Source organism: Eurytemora carolleeae, unplaced genomic scaffold, assembly GCF_000591075.1.
Source record: "Eurytemora carolleeae unplaced genomic scaffold, Eaff_2.0 scaffold1459, whole genome shotgun sequence".
Lineage (NCBI taxonomy): Eukaryota > Metazoa > Arthropoda > Copepoda > Calanoida > Temoridae > Eurytemora > Eurytemora carolleeae.
Genome location: NW_019397446.1, coordinates 1 through 16,482, shown reverse-complemented (window position 1 = coordinate 16,482; position 16,482 = coordinate 1). Strand labels below are relative to the sequence as shown.

The 16,482-nt window shown below is 31.4% G+C and overlaps 1 protein-coding gene across 1 annotated transcript; it reads right to left on the bottom strand.

The window, feature by feature from the left end:
- Positions 1–2,092: 2,092 nt before the first annotated feature.
- LOC111714337 (uncharacterized) lies at positions 2,093–3,207 on the bottom strand. The gene is made up of 2 exons (XM_023489420.1): positions 3,101–3,207; positions 2,093–2,629 (listed from the first exon to the last, which is right to left on the bottom strand). The coding sequence occupies exons 1-2, from the start codon at positions 3,113–3,115 to the stop codon at positions 2,150–2,152; spliced, it is 495 nt and encodes a 164-aa protein (XP_023345188.1). The 5' UTR covers positions 3,116–3,207; the 3' UTR covers positions 2,093–2,149.
- Positions 3,208–16,482: the final 13,275 nt, after the last annotated feature.

Genomic DNA, 16,482 nt, shown 5'->3' with positions numbered 1-16,482 from the left:
TTCCTTTAATTTTCCTTCTATTTTCTTTTCCTTCTATTTTCGTTTCCTTCCTTGTACTCTTTCCCCATTCTTTTCAGTTATTTTTCTATTTCTCCTTCCTTCTTTCTCTTCTTTCTCTAACTTTCTTTTCCTACCATCTCCATTCTTCTTCCTTTCTGATTCCTCCTTTCTTATCCTACCTACCTTTCTTATTCTCCATTCTTCTGACCTTGATGACATTTGAGGTTTAAATTCTGTTATGAAAACATTTTATTTGTCACAGAAGACCAAATGTGCCAGGGGATATATTGCCCTTTGCAAAAAAATTGTTTTTTCAATAGTTAGAGGCAGTTTTTTATTAGAGGTGGGAAGGGGGGGGGGGGGTTAGCAGTCAGCAGTCGATCTAGTCCTCATTAAATACCATATACAATCAAACTTGTTCTTCAGTATTAGAAATCATGTCATTCTTCCCTTATTTGAATTCTAAGAACAAGTGCATGCGATAGTTAGCTGTAATATTCGTTTTAATTTTGTTTAATGGAGAGTGTAAAGCCATTTTTACAGTATAAAAGTGTATTTGGTGTCAAAAGTTTGTTTCAGATCCCAAATATGATGAAAAGGAACTGAGTTTTTGTCACATGCTCTTATTTTCTAATCCTTATATCTTTGCAACACAATGTCCTAAACCTTTGATGTTTCAAACTATTAAATCTGTTAGATAAAATAATCTAAGTTTGAAATATCAAAGCTTTACCACATTAGGTTGCAAAGAAAAAACTCAATTCCTTAGTCGTTTTTGTTTTCTCTCCGCGTCGGAATATTTTTGTCATATTTTGATCTCTCATTCAAAATCTGTCAGAAATAGCACATGAGACTTGATATACCTAAATGTTTTAAAAACAAAGTCTAACAAAAAGTGTAAAATAGTAAAAACGGAAAATTTTCAGTTAATGGGTGAAAATGGGTTCTAAAGTTAAGTCTCAGTATTTTTAACCAGAGATAGAATTTAAAGAATTTGAGCCGCGGTTTAAATCTGCCAAAACCCGGTTTAAATTAAGCGCCGGCTTAAATCTTGAAACATTTGATACAATTTTAAGTGGAACCAACCATATTTAAGCCGCGGCTTAAATTTAAATCGTAGCTCAAATTCTTTAAATTCGGTCACAGGACTTACAGTTCTTGTTTTTTATTCTTTTTATGCTTTTATACCAATACCCTCGTAACCCAAAGACGAAAAGAAAAAGATGTCGTCACTTTTTAAAATTTATCTTCAAAGCTAAATCGAAAGAAATTAAGAAAGAAATAACATTTTAATTTTATTATCGGCTAATAGAGTGAAAATCAGATCAATCGTGGCCGAATTTAAAGAATTTGAGCGGCGGTTTAAATATGGTTGGTTCCACTTCAAATTGTATCAAATGTTTCAAGATTTAAGCCGGCGCTTAATTTAAACCGGGTTTTGGCAGATTTAAATCGCGGCTCAAATTCTTTAAATTCCATCTCAGGTATTCGGAAAAGTCCCAATTCCAGCACAAAAAAATACGTTTATTGCAAATTTCTAAAAATTAGAGGTTCCGATTTGAATAATTTATGATAAATAAACGCTAATTCAACAGAAATTATGAAAGAAAAACCTTTTAAAACTATTATCAGCGACTGAGATGAAATCAGACAGGTGATCAGAAAAGTTCTAATTCCTAGCACAAAATACTTCTTAAATTAGAAGTTTTGATTCGAATAATTCTGAAAAAGCTGTTTCGAAACTAAGCTGCTTTTTACGTTAACATAAGGCTAGATAGAGCCTTAAGATATGTTGAAACAATGTTTTAGAGTCAAGTAGTCTTATTAAAAAACTATTAAATCACTTGGACAAAACTCACAAAGTGGGATATATGATCAGTAAGAGTTGAGTCTAACTCAAGACTAAGGCTTTGCATCGTGGCTTTAAGATTTAGTACCAAGGAAAAGTCATTGATGAAATTAGGACTTTTTCAGGCTTTTTTTCGTCAGGCATTTCCAATTAAAACACATTTCTTTTTTAGAAGAATATTTTGTTATACATATTAAAAGAAATGAACAATTGATGTATAATTTCCCTACCATATATCTAAACTTGTTTTTAAATCTAAAATTTATTCATTATCAACATTCAACATAACAATTTCATGGTTTACCATCTGGCGTATCCATAAGCCCTGGGGTATCCATATCCGTAGGCATAAGCACTGGGATATCCATATCCATAAGCAGTGGGGTATCTATATCCATAAGCAGAGTAGTAAGCATCAGCCTCGGGTTCAGCATCAGCGGACCTCTTGCCAAGACCCTGGGGAGATCTGGCGGTGTAAGAGGTTCCAGTTGGGTGTCCAGCTACTCCGGTCAAACCATATCCATAAGGAGCATATCCATAAGGAGCATAGGCATAGGGAGCATATCCGTAATATCCATACAGAGCAGATGCATCAGCATCAGCATCAGCAGACCTCTTACCCCTGCATCCGAAGCAGGTGGAGGAGGAGTAGGGGGTGGAGACTCCTGGCCAGTTAGGATAGGAGTTGTACAGGGCGGGGACATATCCGTAGGCGGCGTAGTGAGGATCAGCATCAGCTACAGGGGAGGCTAGGGCAGTTGCCACAGAAGCACAGATAACCTAGAGAACAGGAATATATTATACATAAAGAACAGGAATAAATTATTTATAGAAAACAGGAATATATTATTTATAGAAAACAGGAATATATTGTTTATAGAGAACAGGGATATATTATTTATAGAAAACAGGAATATATTGTTTATAGAGAACAGGAATATATTATTTATAGAAAACAGGAATATATTGTTTATAGAGACCAGGAATATATTATTCATAGAAAACAGGAATATATTGTTTATAGAGATCAGGAATATATTATTCATAAAGAACAGGAATATATTATTAATAGAGAACTGCAGGAATATATTCATAGAGAAAAGGAATATATTATTCATAAAGAACAGGAATATATTATTCACAGAGAACATCAATATATTTATAAAGAACAGAAATATAGTCATGGGAAAATACTGTTTAGATTGAATTAATGTAAAAGATAGAAATGATGTTAAATAAACTAAATCTTACCAGAAGTTTATACATGTTGATGAAGTTTTGAAGTATTGAACACCGCCCACTGTAAATTCAGAGCTGCAGTAACTATCCAACCTCAATCACAGGCTTTTATACCAAAACCATCATCCATACTTAATGCTTAGCATCGTCAGACCAACCGGCGTTGGGGGAAAAAGAATGTCAACAATTTTAATACTGAAAATAGAAAAAATGTGGCAACAAGTTTGACATATTTTTTGTAGGAATTTCTCTTGACACCAGAATGACATTTAGACACTAAGCATGTATGTGCGCGCCGCGCGTAGAACGCGCGTAAAAAAGGTGTGTCTGGAAAATCTTAGCTCAAGAGCAGAGAATGCAAACTGAAGACAAGGGGAAACTAGATACTTCTAGCTTCAGCAGATTCTTGGAAGAAAGGTTATAAGAGAGTAGAAGGAGATATTAAACAAGAAAAGAGATATTTAGCATAGAAAAGAGATATTTAGCAGAGAAAAATGATATTTAGAGTAGAAAAGAGATATTTAGAGTAGAAAAGAGATATTTAGCATAGAAAAGAGATATTTAGAGTAGAAAAAAGATATTTAGCATAGAAAAGAGATATTTAGAGTAGAAAGGAGGTATTTAGAATAAAAGGAGATGTTTCGAACAAAAAGAAGATATTTAGAATAGTAATGAGATATTTAGAATATAATCTACTTTTTTTTACTCTACAGAGGTTTGGTCCATCACCATCACCGAAATTTAAATATTTAAAATAAAAAGGAGATATTTAGAATAGAAAGGAGATATTTATCATAGAATGGGGATAATTAGAATATGAAAGAGATATTTAAAATTTTAAAGGAGATATACAAGATAGAAAGGAGATATATATGAACAGAAAGGAGATATATAGAATACAAATGAGATGCTAGAGAAGAAAAAAAAATAGATTTATTATTAAAAAGGAGATATTTATAACAATTCTATAAATAGAAAAAAGGAGATATGAAGTAAAGGAGATATTTAGCATAAAAGAAGATGATGATTTTGATAGAATGGAGATATTCAGAATAAAAATGAGATATGATGATTTTGAAAGAAAGGAGGTTTTATTTATTATTTATTACTAGCTAAAGTGCCCGGCGTTCCCAGTGAAATTTTTAAAATCAAATATTTAAGAAAAAAATTTCGATTTAAAAATAAAAAATTCGATATTAAAAAGAAAAAGATCTCGAATTCCTGTGTTTCATGTCCATTGAACTCTTTAAAAAAGAAGGAGGGGCTGACGGGTGGAGGATGCCTTAGGCGATTCAGGCTAAAATAGTCGGAGTGTAATTTAAGATAAAGATTTAATGGGGGGGGGGGCAAACCCACCTTTTTTGGTAAACTTATGTTACCATTTAAAAGTGGTATGAAATAAAGGAAATTTAAAGCTATATACAAGCTAATACGTTGCCCTGTTTATAGGCCGGACTAATTGCAATCCAAGCTTAGCTCCAGGTCCGTATGAGGACTGAAGGGGTTACATCAATGGAACTATCCAATCTGAGTATAGCTCCGGGTTCGTATGAGAACTGAGGGGGTTGCATCAATGGAACTATCCCTATTCCAAGCTATTGAGCTCACACCGGTTACACTTCCATTGCTCTGGATAGAAAAGAGATGAGTAGAATAAAAAGGAGAAAAGTACAAAAGAAAGGAGATAAGTGGAATAGAAAGGGGATATGTAAAAAAGGTATGCAAGTGAAATAGAAAGGGGATAAGTGGAATAGATAGGAAATAAGTGGATTAGAAAGGATATCAGTGGAAAAGAAAGGGGATACGTGGAATAGGAAGGGGATATGCGGAATAGACAGGGGACAAGTGGAATAGAAAGGAAATAAGTGGAAAAGAAAGGGGATACGTGGAATAGGAAGGAGATCAGTAGAATAGAAAGGGAATATGTGAAATAGAAAGAAGAAAAGTTGAAAAGAAAAGAGATAAGTGGAATAGAAAGGGGATAAGTAGAATAGAAAGGAAATAAGTTGAAAAGAAAGGATTTATGTAAAAAAGACATGAGATTAGTAGAATAGAAAGGTATTACATGGAATAGAAAGAAGATACACGGAATAGAACGAGTTAATTTATATTTAATAATTAAATTACTTTTATATCTCGGTGCATGCACACTAAAAACTTTTAAATTTCTTGAAGGAAAATGTTTGCATACAGGGTATCCCACTGAACATGGCATATCAGAGACTACGTTAAGCAATTGTCTTTAATATCTAAAACCGCGGGGATGTCCCCCCGCGCCCCCCCCCCCTCCCGTGATCCCATAGGGGAGGGGGGGGGGGCACCTTCGATTTTTGAGCAAAACATCAAATTTTCAATACAGGGATTTTTAGGTCATAAAGGTCGTTCAGAGAGTATTTTGTATTTTGCCAGAAAATAAAAATTAACTAGACTAGACAAGTTTCTATTTGTACCCTGAAAGACTTCGAAGTTGTGCAACATTTTATTTAATACTTACTAACTTGCAATCTATCAAAGATCAAATACAATATTTAAACTTTTCAACTATCATGTTTAATGAGACGCCCTCTGTGATCATTGTTTGCATTAGAATTAAATTTAAGTACTGTTTTGCGGTCAGAATACTTGAATTAGCTTGTAATCAAATTTAATTTTAGTAGGCATTTAGGGCGCTTCGCGTCTATCTTCTATTTCAATTGTGAGCATGTTCTCTTTGTGTACATTTTTTAAAAAAGTTCGCGGATTTCATAAATAAAATTCGCGGATTTTCAAAAATTTCAAAATTTATACAAAAATAAAAAGTTCTAAGCACAAATTTTACTATTTTGATAATTCATAAACCTTCCCTGGGGTCACGCGAGGTGCCACACAAAATTTTGGTCTGATCGGTTCACCCAATTTGACTTTTATTGGATACAAACAAACAAACAAACACCCATCCAAACAGAAGGAACAGACAAGCTAAATTTATAAATAGATTAAATGATAAATCAAAAGATTAAAATGGTCTGTATACCAATACCATGTTTATCAGCCTGAAGCATTTGTAATAAAAATAGTTGTATCTTTTTTATGCTCAACTAAATATTGATATTGTTAGATTTTTTAAAATATGTATCTAAATTTCCACAGTTCAATGATTGAAATACTTTTTGTCTATTTCAAACTGCGACAACTTGTCATAATATTTTCATGGTTGGTGGATTAGACAACAGATGATTTTTTATCNATATATTGTATTATCTTTTTACACAGAGCATCCCATATTATATATTGTATTATCTCTATAAACAGAGCATCCCATATTATATATTGTATTATCTCTATACACAGAGAATCCCATATTATATATTGTATTATCTCTTAGCTTTAACGTTAATATACGGAGAGAATATTTAAAGATCCTTGTATGTATTTTTAACTCGCTAATATTTAGATCAAACCTGTTTGAATTTTGTCACAAAAATTCAATTGTGATGTGGAACACCCTGTAAATATATTTGATTTATGCTATACATATATTCTATAAATAGCTTTGTTGGTTTTTATTAAAATATCTGTGGGAAAAACGTAGTTTGACCTTTAAAAAAGTTTTAAAAATTCTCAGAAATCCTGCTATTTATGTATAATTCTATAATTGTATGAATATTTTATTTGATAAACATGTTTTAAAAAGATGCATTTATTGAGAATGGTTTCTATAACTTCATCTCTACATTCCTCCCTGGCCCTTCTTAAAACTCCCGCCCCCTCTCTTTAATAAACATACACACACACCCTTCCTTCTTGAAACCTACCCCCCCTCCATCTTCTTTCTTGAAACCTACCCTCCTTCTCCCTTCTTGAAACCTACCCCCTTTTTCCCTTCTTGAAACCTACCCCCCTTTCTTCTTTCTTCAAACCTACCCCCTTTCTCCCTTCTTGAAATCTCAATGGTTTCTCCCTTCTTGAAACCTACCCCCATTTCTCCCTTCTTTAAACCTATCCCCTTTCTCCCTTCTTGAAACCTACCCCCACCTCCCTTCCTCCATGGAATCCACCTTTACCCACTTCTAGTTTATTCCAGAATTCCCAAGATGCAATCACCATACCCCCCCCTGATCATCTTCCCTCTGAAAACCCACCCTCTAAACCCACATCTTCTGTATTCTAGATCATTCCAGAATATGCAAGTTACAAACTATACCCCTGGCCCTTAAACAAAATATACAAAATATACAAAATATATATGATCAATTTAACTATTTTTCGGAACCACTCTAAGAAAAAATGTTTTCTACAGAGCGCTATACCTCAGAATGGGGAAAACGGCTAAAACTACTTACACATTAAATAGCGATAAAATTATTAACTAATTTTGTTGGTTTCTGGGGTCAAAGCATTCATCCATAAAAAATGGAATGCATGCATTTTGTTAAGCAAAAAAAATGGTTTTGAGGTGAAAAAATCCATTTATAGAGTTAATAAATTTAATGCATATATTCTGTTAAACATTCTGGATGCAAGTTGGACCTAAAAATTATAAAAATATATATTTTTATTTTAGCTTTATATTTCCTTTGGGTCGTTTTTTCTTCATTTTTAGGCATAGTGAAGTGCAGTGACCTAAAACACTGGAATATTTGGTATAAAGTTTTCTATTCTGACGATATAAATTTAGTTAAACTTACATCTGCAAACAAATATTACTGCGTGATGTTTATTGGAAATGTTTCTGAACAACACCATTGTTCAAGAAAAACAGGTTTACGTAAACAATTTAAGTTAAACCCTATTTCATAGATACTACAATTGCCATAATAAACAACTTAACAATTACAATTTGAAATCCATTTTTAGTTAGTCTGGAGTTAAAATATATTTCACAAAAAATGTCGCAAAACAACAACCAAGGAACTATTTTCCTTGAACCTTACCAGTTACCATGCTAAACTTGAAATCGACCTTTCGGCTTGGGGGGCTGGCAGGGTTGGGGGGCTGGACCCAATTTGACTTTTATTGGATACAAACAAACAAACAAACACCAAGGAATATATTATTCATAAAGAACAGGAATATATTATTCACAGAGAACATCAATATATTTATAAAGAACAGAAATATAGTCATGGGAAAATACTTCCATGGTCAGGCCATGTCGTATTCAATAAAGGTTAAAAATGATTTTAAATTTAAAGTGTAGAAAGAGCAAAAACTTAGATGTATGTACTCTGACGAAGGAGTTAATGCTTAAAAAAAGAAACAAATCAGATATAAAAACCTTTATAGGTAGAATTTAGATGCTTTGTCTGAAAAGTAAAGGGTTATGAAAGAAAATATAAATTACAAAGTAAACTGATACCAAGGCAATATGTTACCATGGGAAAATGTTACCAAGGGAAAAATGTTACCAAGGCAAAATGTATCAAGGCGAAATGTTACTACAGGGTGAAATTTTACCTTGAAAAATGCTACCATGGCAAAATGAAAAACAAAAATGCAGAACATTTAGCATTATTTCTTAACTCAAATTGTTGAGGAAGCGCTTTACGCCGATTAACGAATTGTTACTTTTCTTAAAAACCAGAATATTTCAACGTTGTTCCTGAAATTAAAGTTAAAGGGAACCGGTGTGAATCCGGTATGCCCTCTAGTAATTAAAATTACGTCCCCGTAATTATAATTACGTTCCTGTAATTAAAATTACGTCCCTGTATTTAAACTTACGTCCCTGTAATTAAAATTACGTCCCTCTAATTAAATTACGTCCCTGTAATTATAATTACGTCCCTGTAATTATAATTACGTCCCTTTAATTATAATTACGTCCCTGTAATTAAAATTACGTCCCTGTAATTAAAATTACGTCCCTGTAATTAAAATTAAGTCCCCGTAATTATAATTACTCCCTGTAGTTAAATTACGTCACTGTAATTAAAATTACGTCCCTGTAATTATAATTACGTCCCTGTAATTAAAAATACGTCCCCGTAATTATAATTACGTCCCTGTAAATAAAATTACGTCCCTGTAATTAAAATTACGTCCCTCTAATTAAATTACGCCCCTCTAATTAAATTACGTCCCTGTAATTATAGTTACGTCCCTGTAATTAAAATTACGTCCCCGTAATTATAATTACGTTCCTGTAATTAAAATTACGTCCCTGTATTTAAACTTACGTCCCTGTAATTAAAATTACGTCCCTCTAATTAAATTACGTCCCTGTAATTATAATTACGTCCCTGTAATTATAATTACGTCCCTTTAATTATAATTACGTCCCTGTAATTAAAATTACGTCCCTGTAATTAAAGTCTCATATATCCTGTAATATTCATAAGTTCAAATTTTTAAAAACAACTTTCAAAAATAATCTTTTTTATTCTTAGGTGATACACAACGTGAGGCGTGGTCATAACCTTGCAATTTACAGAATATTTGCGTGGTTAAACTGCAATATGCAATAAATGCATTCTAGGGTGTCCACTGCACGTGAAAACACTAGACTTTAATGCTGTATATTTTAGAAGAAAAAATGTCTTATACAGGCATGTTTCAAGCGATTTCAGTAAGATACAGGGTGTCAGTATCAAGAAGACTTGAAGGTCGTCTTTGTTCTCTGAAATAATTTACGATATTTATTCGTAAACCAAATTTTAGAGGTAAAATTCTAGAGTTATTAGTCACAAAATACCACTAGTCTTGGTATATCTAAAATATGGTCTGTCTTTTTTGTGCTCTCAATATTACCGGAGATATGATTTTATTTTTTTAAGATTTCGACAATTTTGGTTTTCTATAATAATTATATAATAATAATAATAATATAATAATATAATAACAATAATAATATATTGCAATCGGAAAGAAATTCTCAATATCTCCGGCCGGTTATATTAACAGCACAATAAAAACAAGACCACATTTTTGAAACCCCAGGATTAGGATAGTTTCGTGGTTATTGTTTCAAAAATCAGTAATCATACATGTGAATGAAGGTTGTAGTTACAATATATCTAGTACACATCAAAATGTGTGATATTGCAAATGATCAGAGTAATTGCAGCAAATTAAAAATTTTCTTAAACCTACATATTTGCAACATGCACAATGCCAGTGTATATTCGAGTCTGCCAGTGTATATTCGAGTCTGTCAGTGTATATTCGAGTCTGCCAGTGTATATTCGAGTCTGCCAGTGTATATACGAGTCTGCCTGTGTATATTCGATTCTGCCAGTGTATATTCGAGTCTGCCAGTGTATATTCGAGTCTGCCAGTGTATATTCGAGTCTGCCGACAATTTATCGCAAATAATTTGGCATCACAAAATCCCTTATTATGAAACTTAACTATTCTGTACAAAAATACATTTTGCAAATGATGAAAACCCCATAATATCCTATTATGTAAAGCTGCGATGCAACGTACAGGGTGTCCCACGAAACATGACAGTATGCAAGACGACTTGAATATCTTCTTGATTTTTGATATAATTTGCTGCATTTATTTGTCAACCTTATTTTAGAAGTAAATTTCTAGAGATAATAATCACAAAATTCCTCTAGTCCTGCCTTTTCCAAAATGTGGTCTGCAATTTTTGTGCTTTCAATATTGCCCAAGATATGAACAATTTCGTTCAGATTTCGACAATTTTGCTTTTATTTAACAAAATTGAAATCTGAACCAAAATCTTTATATCTCCGGTAATATTGAAAGCACAAAAAACGCAGACCACTTTTTGGAAATGCCAGGGCTAGGAGAATTATGTGATACTTGTTTCAAGAATCATACATGCTAAAGAAGATAGAAGTCTAAATGTCACAAATAAATTCAAATATCAAAGACGACTTCCAAGTCGTCTTGCTATTGTCATGTTTCGTGGGACACTCTGTAGTTTAATTGTAAGGATTTGGATTACAATATTAAATGTCGTCTTCGTGAAAAATATGCTCGATAAAAACTTCACGACGCAAGTTGGCATATTCATACAGTATTCTTTAACATTACATACATGAAGCTTTTCATTATGCGACTGTACACATTAGAGTGGAAGAAATTGAATCGTACAAAACATATTACGTAGTTTAAGAAGTTGAACAGATCAAGATTCAAGAGTGGCGATTTATTGAGGATCTCTTAAGCAGTAAGCACTGTAATAAAAATAAAAAAAACAAGTAATGAAAGCAAATTTTTATGTTTTTTTCAAATTTCAGTTAGGATAAAGGATTTGGAATTGTTTTTAATGAACTATGGAAACCCCTCGGTATACGATAATGTAAAAGTTAATTTAAATAAATTCCCGTTTTGTTTACATTACATTAAATAACTGGTGGTGGTAATGGATTGTTAGTTATTGATTTTTTTTAACCGATTCTCAAAATAATTCCTCAAAAATTAACAATCTACGAGGGTTTTAAAGATGTCAAATTCCATACATTGCCGGTCACTCCCTTTGAAGGTTCGCATTGGTACAATCCGTTGGTACAATCAGTTTTACGTATTGACAACAAGTTTGTAGTTTGCAGAATTGTACGCATCCACAGCATTTTTAGTTATAACAACCTTAAAATTGCATTTAAAGGGACTGTCAACTTTGTTTCAATTAACCCCCTAGATTAAAGAGTTCCAGGCTCGATTCACAATGTTACTCTTTACACCAATATCTGAGTAACAATAAGGAAATTATCGTCTATTTTCCATCATAAATCTTGTTTAATTCTATAATTTTCTTATAATTATCTGGCATCATCTGCTAAAAATCCGCAAGTCAGGTTTTTGATAAAACCACATTTGAAAAGTATCCATTTTTCCTCAGAAAAACAAGAATATCTAAAAACTAAGAAATTAAGTCTATGGTTCATTAAAAGAGATTTCAATCAGGTTTTTAACATTTTAGAAGATGAGAATCTACTTGTGATGACCTTAAACTCTAAAAATATGACGATCTCTGAGTCAAATTTGGATTTCGCCTTAAAATGTGATTTCTTCTTAATATTTTAAATGGTTTAGCAGAGAAATAAAAGGGTTACAGGTTACAACTTTAAACACAAGTAAAAATACACAATAATTTCTGTGCACAGTAGTTTCNCCCCCCGAGTCAGAAAAACAGTTACTGTCAACATTATGATACATATATAATAGACATCTTGATTTAAGAACAGAACTAAAGACGACTTGCAGTTTTTGTTTTGTTATTCCTTTATTCATTTAAAACAAGAATATTTGAGTGAAAAAGTATTTAAAAAAAATTTTTAAAATAATTCATAGAAATAAGATTTATATAAGTGTATATGAAATGAAACACGCTTAAATAAATTAAAATTACTAATTTGTTCAATGATTAAAAACTTTTAATTTCCAAAATTTGAGATAGAGAAGTTTGAAATAAAATCTGAGATCAATCAAATATTGTTGAATCAAGGAAACATCAAAATATGTAAGTTTCTTTTCCCTCCCGGCCAGCAGAATAATCTGTATATACGCCATTTTATCTGGAGTAACAGAAATATTGGATTTTCTAAAGACTGTTAACCAAGGATATAATGCAAGGAAAGTTATTTCAGAAGTGTACACATCATTTGTACTGCAGTGTACTGTCTCTGGGCTGTAATGTAAACACAAGACGGATGTCAAAGCCTGACATGGGATCCATCTTTCACTTAAAAAAATCAATGAAATATTCTGGTCATAGGAAACTATTATATGAATTATCAAAATTATCAAAATTTAATGATTTTAACCGCCTCGGATACTAAACGAACACTGATGCATCTATTCTTGTTATACACGACCGCAATTAACTTTCCTTGCATTACACCCTTGCTGTTAACAATATTTTATTTGCAAAATGAAAATGGGAAATAAATATAAATTATTTGACAAAAATTTCGTGGATTTTCATAATTTATTGACAATCAAATTTTGTTTGAGGCAAATCTTTGAAATTTTGATCATCCATAAACCTTCCCTAGGGTCACGTGTTGTCCCACACAAAATTTGGTCCCGATCGGTTTAGCCGTTTTGACGTTTATTGGATACAAACAAACAGACACCCAGACAAGCAAAATAGATATTCAGATAGAAGACAGATATCAAACTTTTTGAATTTTAAGAGATATTCAGGGTTTAAGAAGAAAATTAACAATGTATAAAAAGAAATAAACGATGTAGCAAATTGAGTTGTTTAGTTTATTCAATATTTTCCAATTAACATATATTTATAATATTAATATATCTAATTTCTGTTTATATCATCTCATAATTCTTGTTCAGACAGACAGAAATATACAGTAAAAAATATTGATTTTTCTTCTCATTTGTACTTCTACTAGATTCTATTTCAACTTTAAATTGTTTTGCGGACTTCAATGTTGTTTTCGTGAATTTTCAAAATGTTACGAAAATTGATACAATTTGGAGACAACTTTTTTCAATTCTGAGCATCTTAAACCTTCCCTGGGCTTCCCTATATTAGACACAAACAAACAGACAGACACACCAGCAAAGTACATATATTGTTGTTTGTTCTCTGCTATAAATAAATGCTCAGAGCTGAAAACTTTAGAATGGTGGATATCGGGATTAATGCTTGATCCTCTCTTTTTAATAATCTCAAGATTAACATAATCTTGCAAGATTATCTTAAAAGTGTATGAAAAACTGTAATCATTAGAGAAACTGTAGCAGCCAATCAGAGAAAAGCGGACAACCAATGAGAGAACAGAAATATTCTCATTGGAGAAAACAATTAACGGATATCCAAGGAGAGAGAAAAAGAGTGGACTAGGACAAAAATGAAAAGTTTCCACAGTGGATATTCGGATTAAAAAGTCAGGATTAAAGTTTATCCATTCTAAAGTTCCCAGCTCAGAGCTGGGAACTTTTAAATGATGGATATCAGGATTAATGCTTGATTCACTCTTTTTCTTAATCTCCAGATTACGTATGGCTTGTTCTCCTCATGTTATTAATCTCCAGATTTATTAATCGATCGGGATTAAGGATATCCCATTCTAAAGTTTTCAGCTCAGAGCTGGGAACTTTAGACTGGTGGATATCAGGATCAAAGCTTAACCCTGTCACTCATATATTTATTAAACATAAGTTAAAATTGGTTAAAAAAGAATCTCAAACATATTTTTAATTATTTTTCTTCGCAGATTAATTTACAAAATGACCGACAACAAATTCTTTATTTGTTAGAAATTGTGGATTTCTCTAATGGGATAGAATTTATTTTCAAAGCTGTCATTGGTCAATACAATTTAAGAACTATATTCCTGCACTCTCATTGGAGAAAACAATGTAAGGATATCCAAAAGAGAGAAAAAAAGTGGATTAAGGACTAAAATTAAAAGTTTCCACAGTGGATATCCGGATTAAGTAGTTGGAATTAAACGTATCCCATGTTCTAAAGTTCCCAGCTCTGTTTTAAATGTGCTAAAATCTACAATTATATCTATAATTCAAGACATTGTTTTGAATTCTTGAATGATAGAATCGGAAAGATCGTCGTTTCTAGTGGTGCTAGCCCAAAACATAAAAGAAAAAAAATACTTGCTACTTCATCCATTTTGAATCAGATTGGAATGGTTTCCCGTATTTTCTCTTTTGAACATTTCTAACTCCACCCGCATATATTTATAGCAGACGACATGTAAAACCAATCATATACTTCCGTTGATAGATAGATAGATAGATCTTTATGTTTTTTATAAAATAGATATATCTGCTGTTTAGAATCGTAAATCCTAAAAATGTTTGTATACCTGTGTTCTGAAAATCCTAAAAATGTTTGTATACCTGTGTTATGAAAATCCTAAAAATGTTTGTATACCTGTGTTCTGAAAATCCTAAAAATGTTTGTATACCTGTGTTCTGAAAATCCTAAAAATGTTTGTATACCTGCAGTTCTGAAAATCCTAAAAATGTTTGTATACCTGTGTTCTGAAAATCCTAAAAATGTTTGTATACCTGTGTTCTGAAAATCCTAAAAATGTTTGTATGTTCTGAAAATCCTAAAAATGTTTGTATACCTGTGTTCTGAAAATCACTACCCTTGTACGTATGTACATATCAATTAGTTTTTTAAGAAGAAACTCTTTAACAACCCACCACAAACCCCCATATTTCACACTTTTTATGTACAACAAGTAACACAAACAATGACAATAAATCATGTGATAAAATCTTATTAAAATAATAAAGGATAATAATAATATAAATTAAATTAAATTGTGAACATGTTCTTTTTGTTTACATTTTAAAACAACGAAGAAAATAATTTTGCGGATTTTTAAAAAAATTAGCGGATTTTCAAGATCTTAAATTTTTTTACAAAATTAAAAACCATTAAAACACATTTTTAAAAAAATTTTCGACTTTTTTTGGATACAAACAAACAAACAGACAGACAAGCCAAATTTATATATAGATACATGAATATAAATACCACTAGAATCTTTCAAAGGGATTCATTCATTTTCTGTTATGTCCCGGTTTGGCTTAGAAAGTCTGTATGTGTACTGTACTGCTGCTCTAGCAGTATTAAAGTCAACCTCGTACTTAAAATGAACCAGAGTTTTTTAGTATAATCTACACAAAGGTTCTGTGAATACCATTGGTTAACGTCGTAAGAAAATCATAAAAAAACAAAAATTAAATTCAAGATTAACAAATTAAATTCAAGATTAACAAATTAAATTCAAGATTAACAATTTGAATTCAAGATTAACAAATTAAATTCAAGATTAACAAATTAAATTCAAGATTAACAAATTAAATTCAAGATTAACAAATTAAATTCAAGATTAACAAATTAAATTCAAGATTAACAATTTAAATTCAAGATTCGGGACTTTTTCTTTTGAATGTTGGGTTGAGAAATGATGTGTGTAAAGGGCAAGTTAATATTGATGTATACTGCTCTGCGTAAATATTTTGTAAATTCCGAACTAAAAGAAAATAATGTGGAAAATGCTGAAAACACATAAATTCTCCTTCTCTACAGAATCCGCATCTGGCAATTTCGCAAACTTTATCTTTTACATGTTTTTTTTTGAAATCTAGATATTTATTTACGTATCATTTATAGTTTACAAGATTGTTGAACATATGAATTTATCACAAAAGTTTATTAACGAGTTATCATGTGCATACAAATATAGATAAATAAATCAATAAAGTCGGAATAGATTTTAAAAGATACATTTTTTACGTATTTTTTCCATTTCTGAATTATTTGTAAATTTATATTCAAATATTTATAATAAAGCAGTTCGTGAGGAAAAAACTAAATTACTTATTGAAAGATAGCATACTTATCAGGAGTATTACTGTAGATATTACAAACACAGTGCGTGTTATATCTTATTAAAAAAATGCTACATTTAAGAGTGTGCATGCTTAAAAATGAA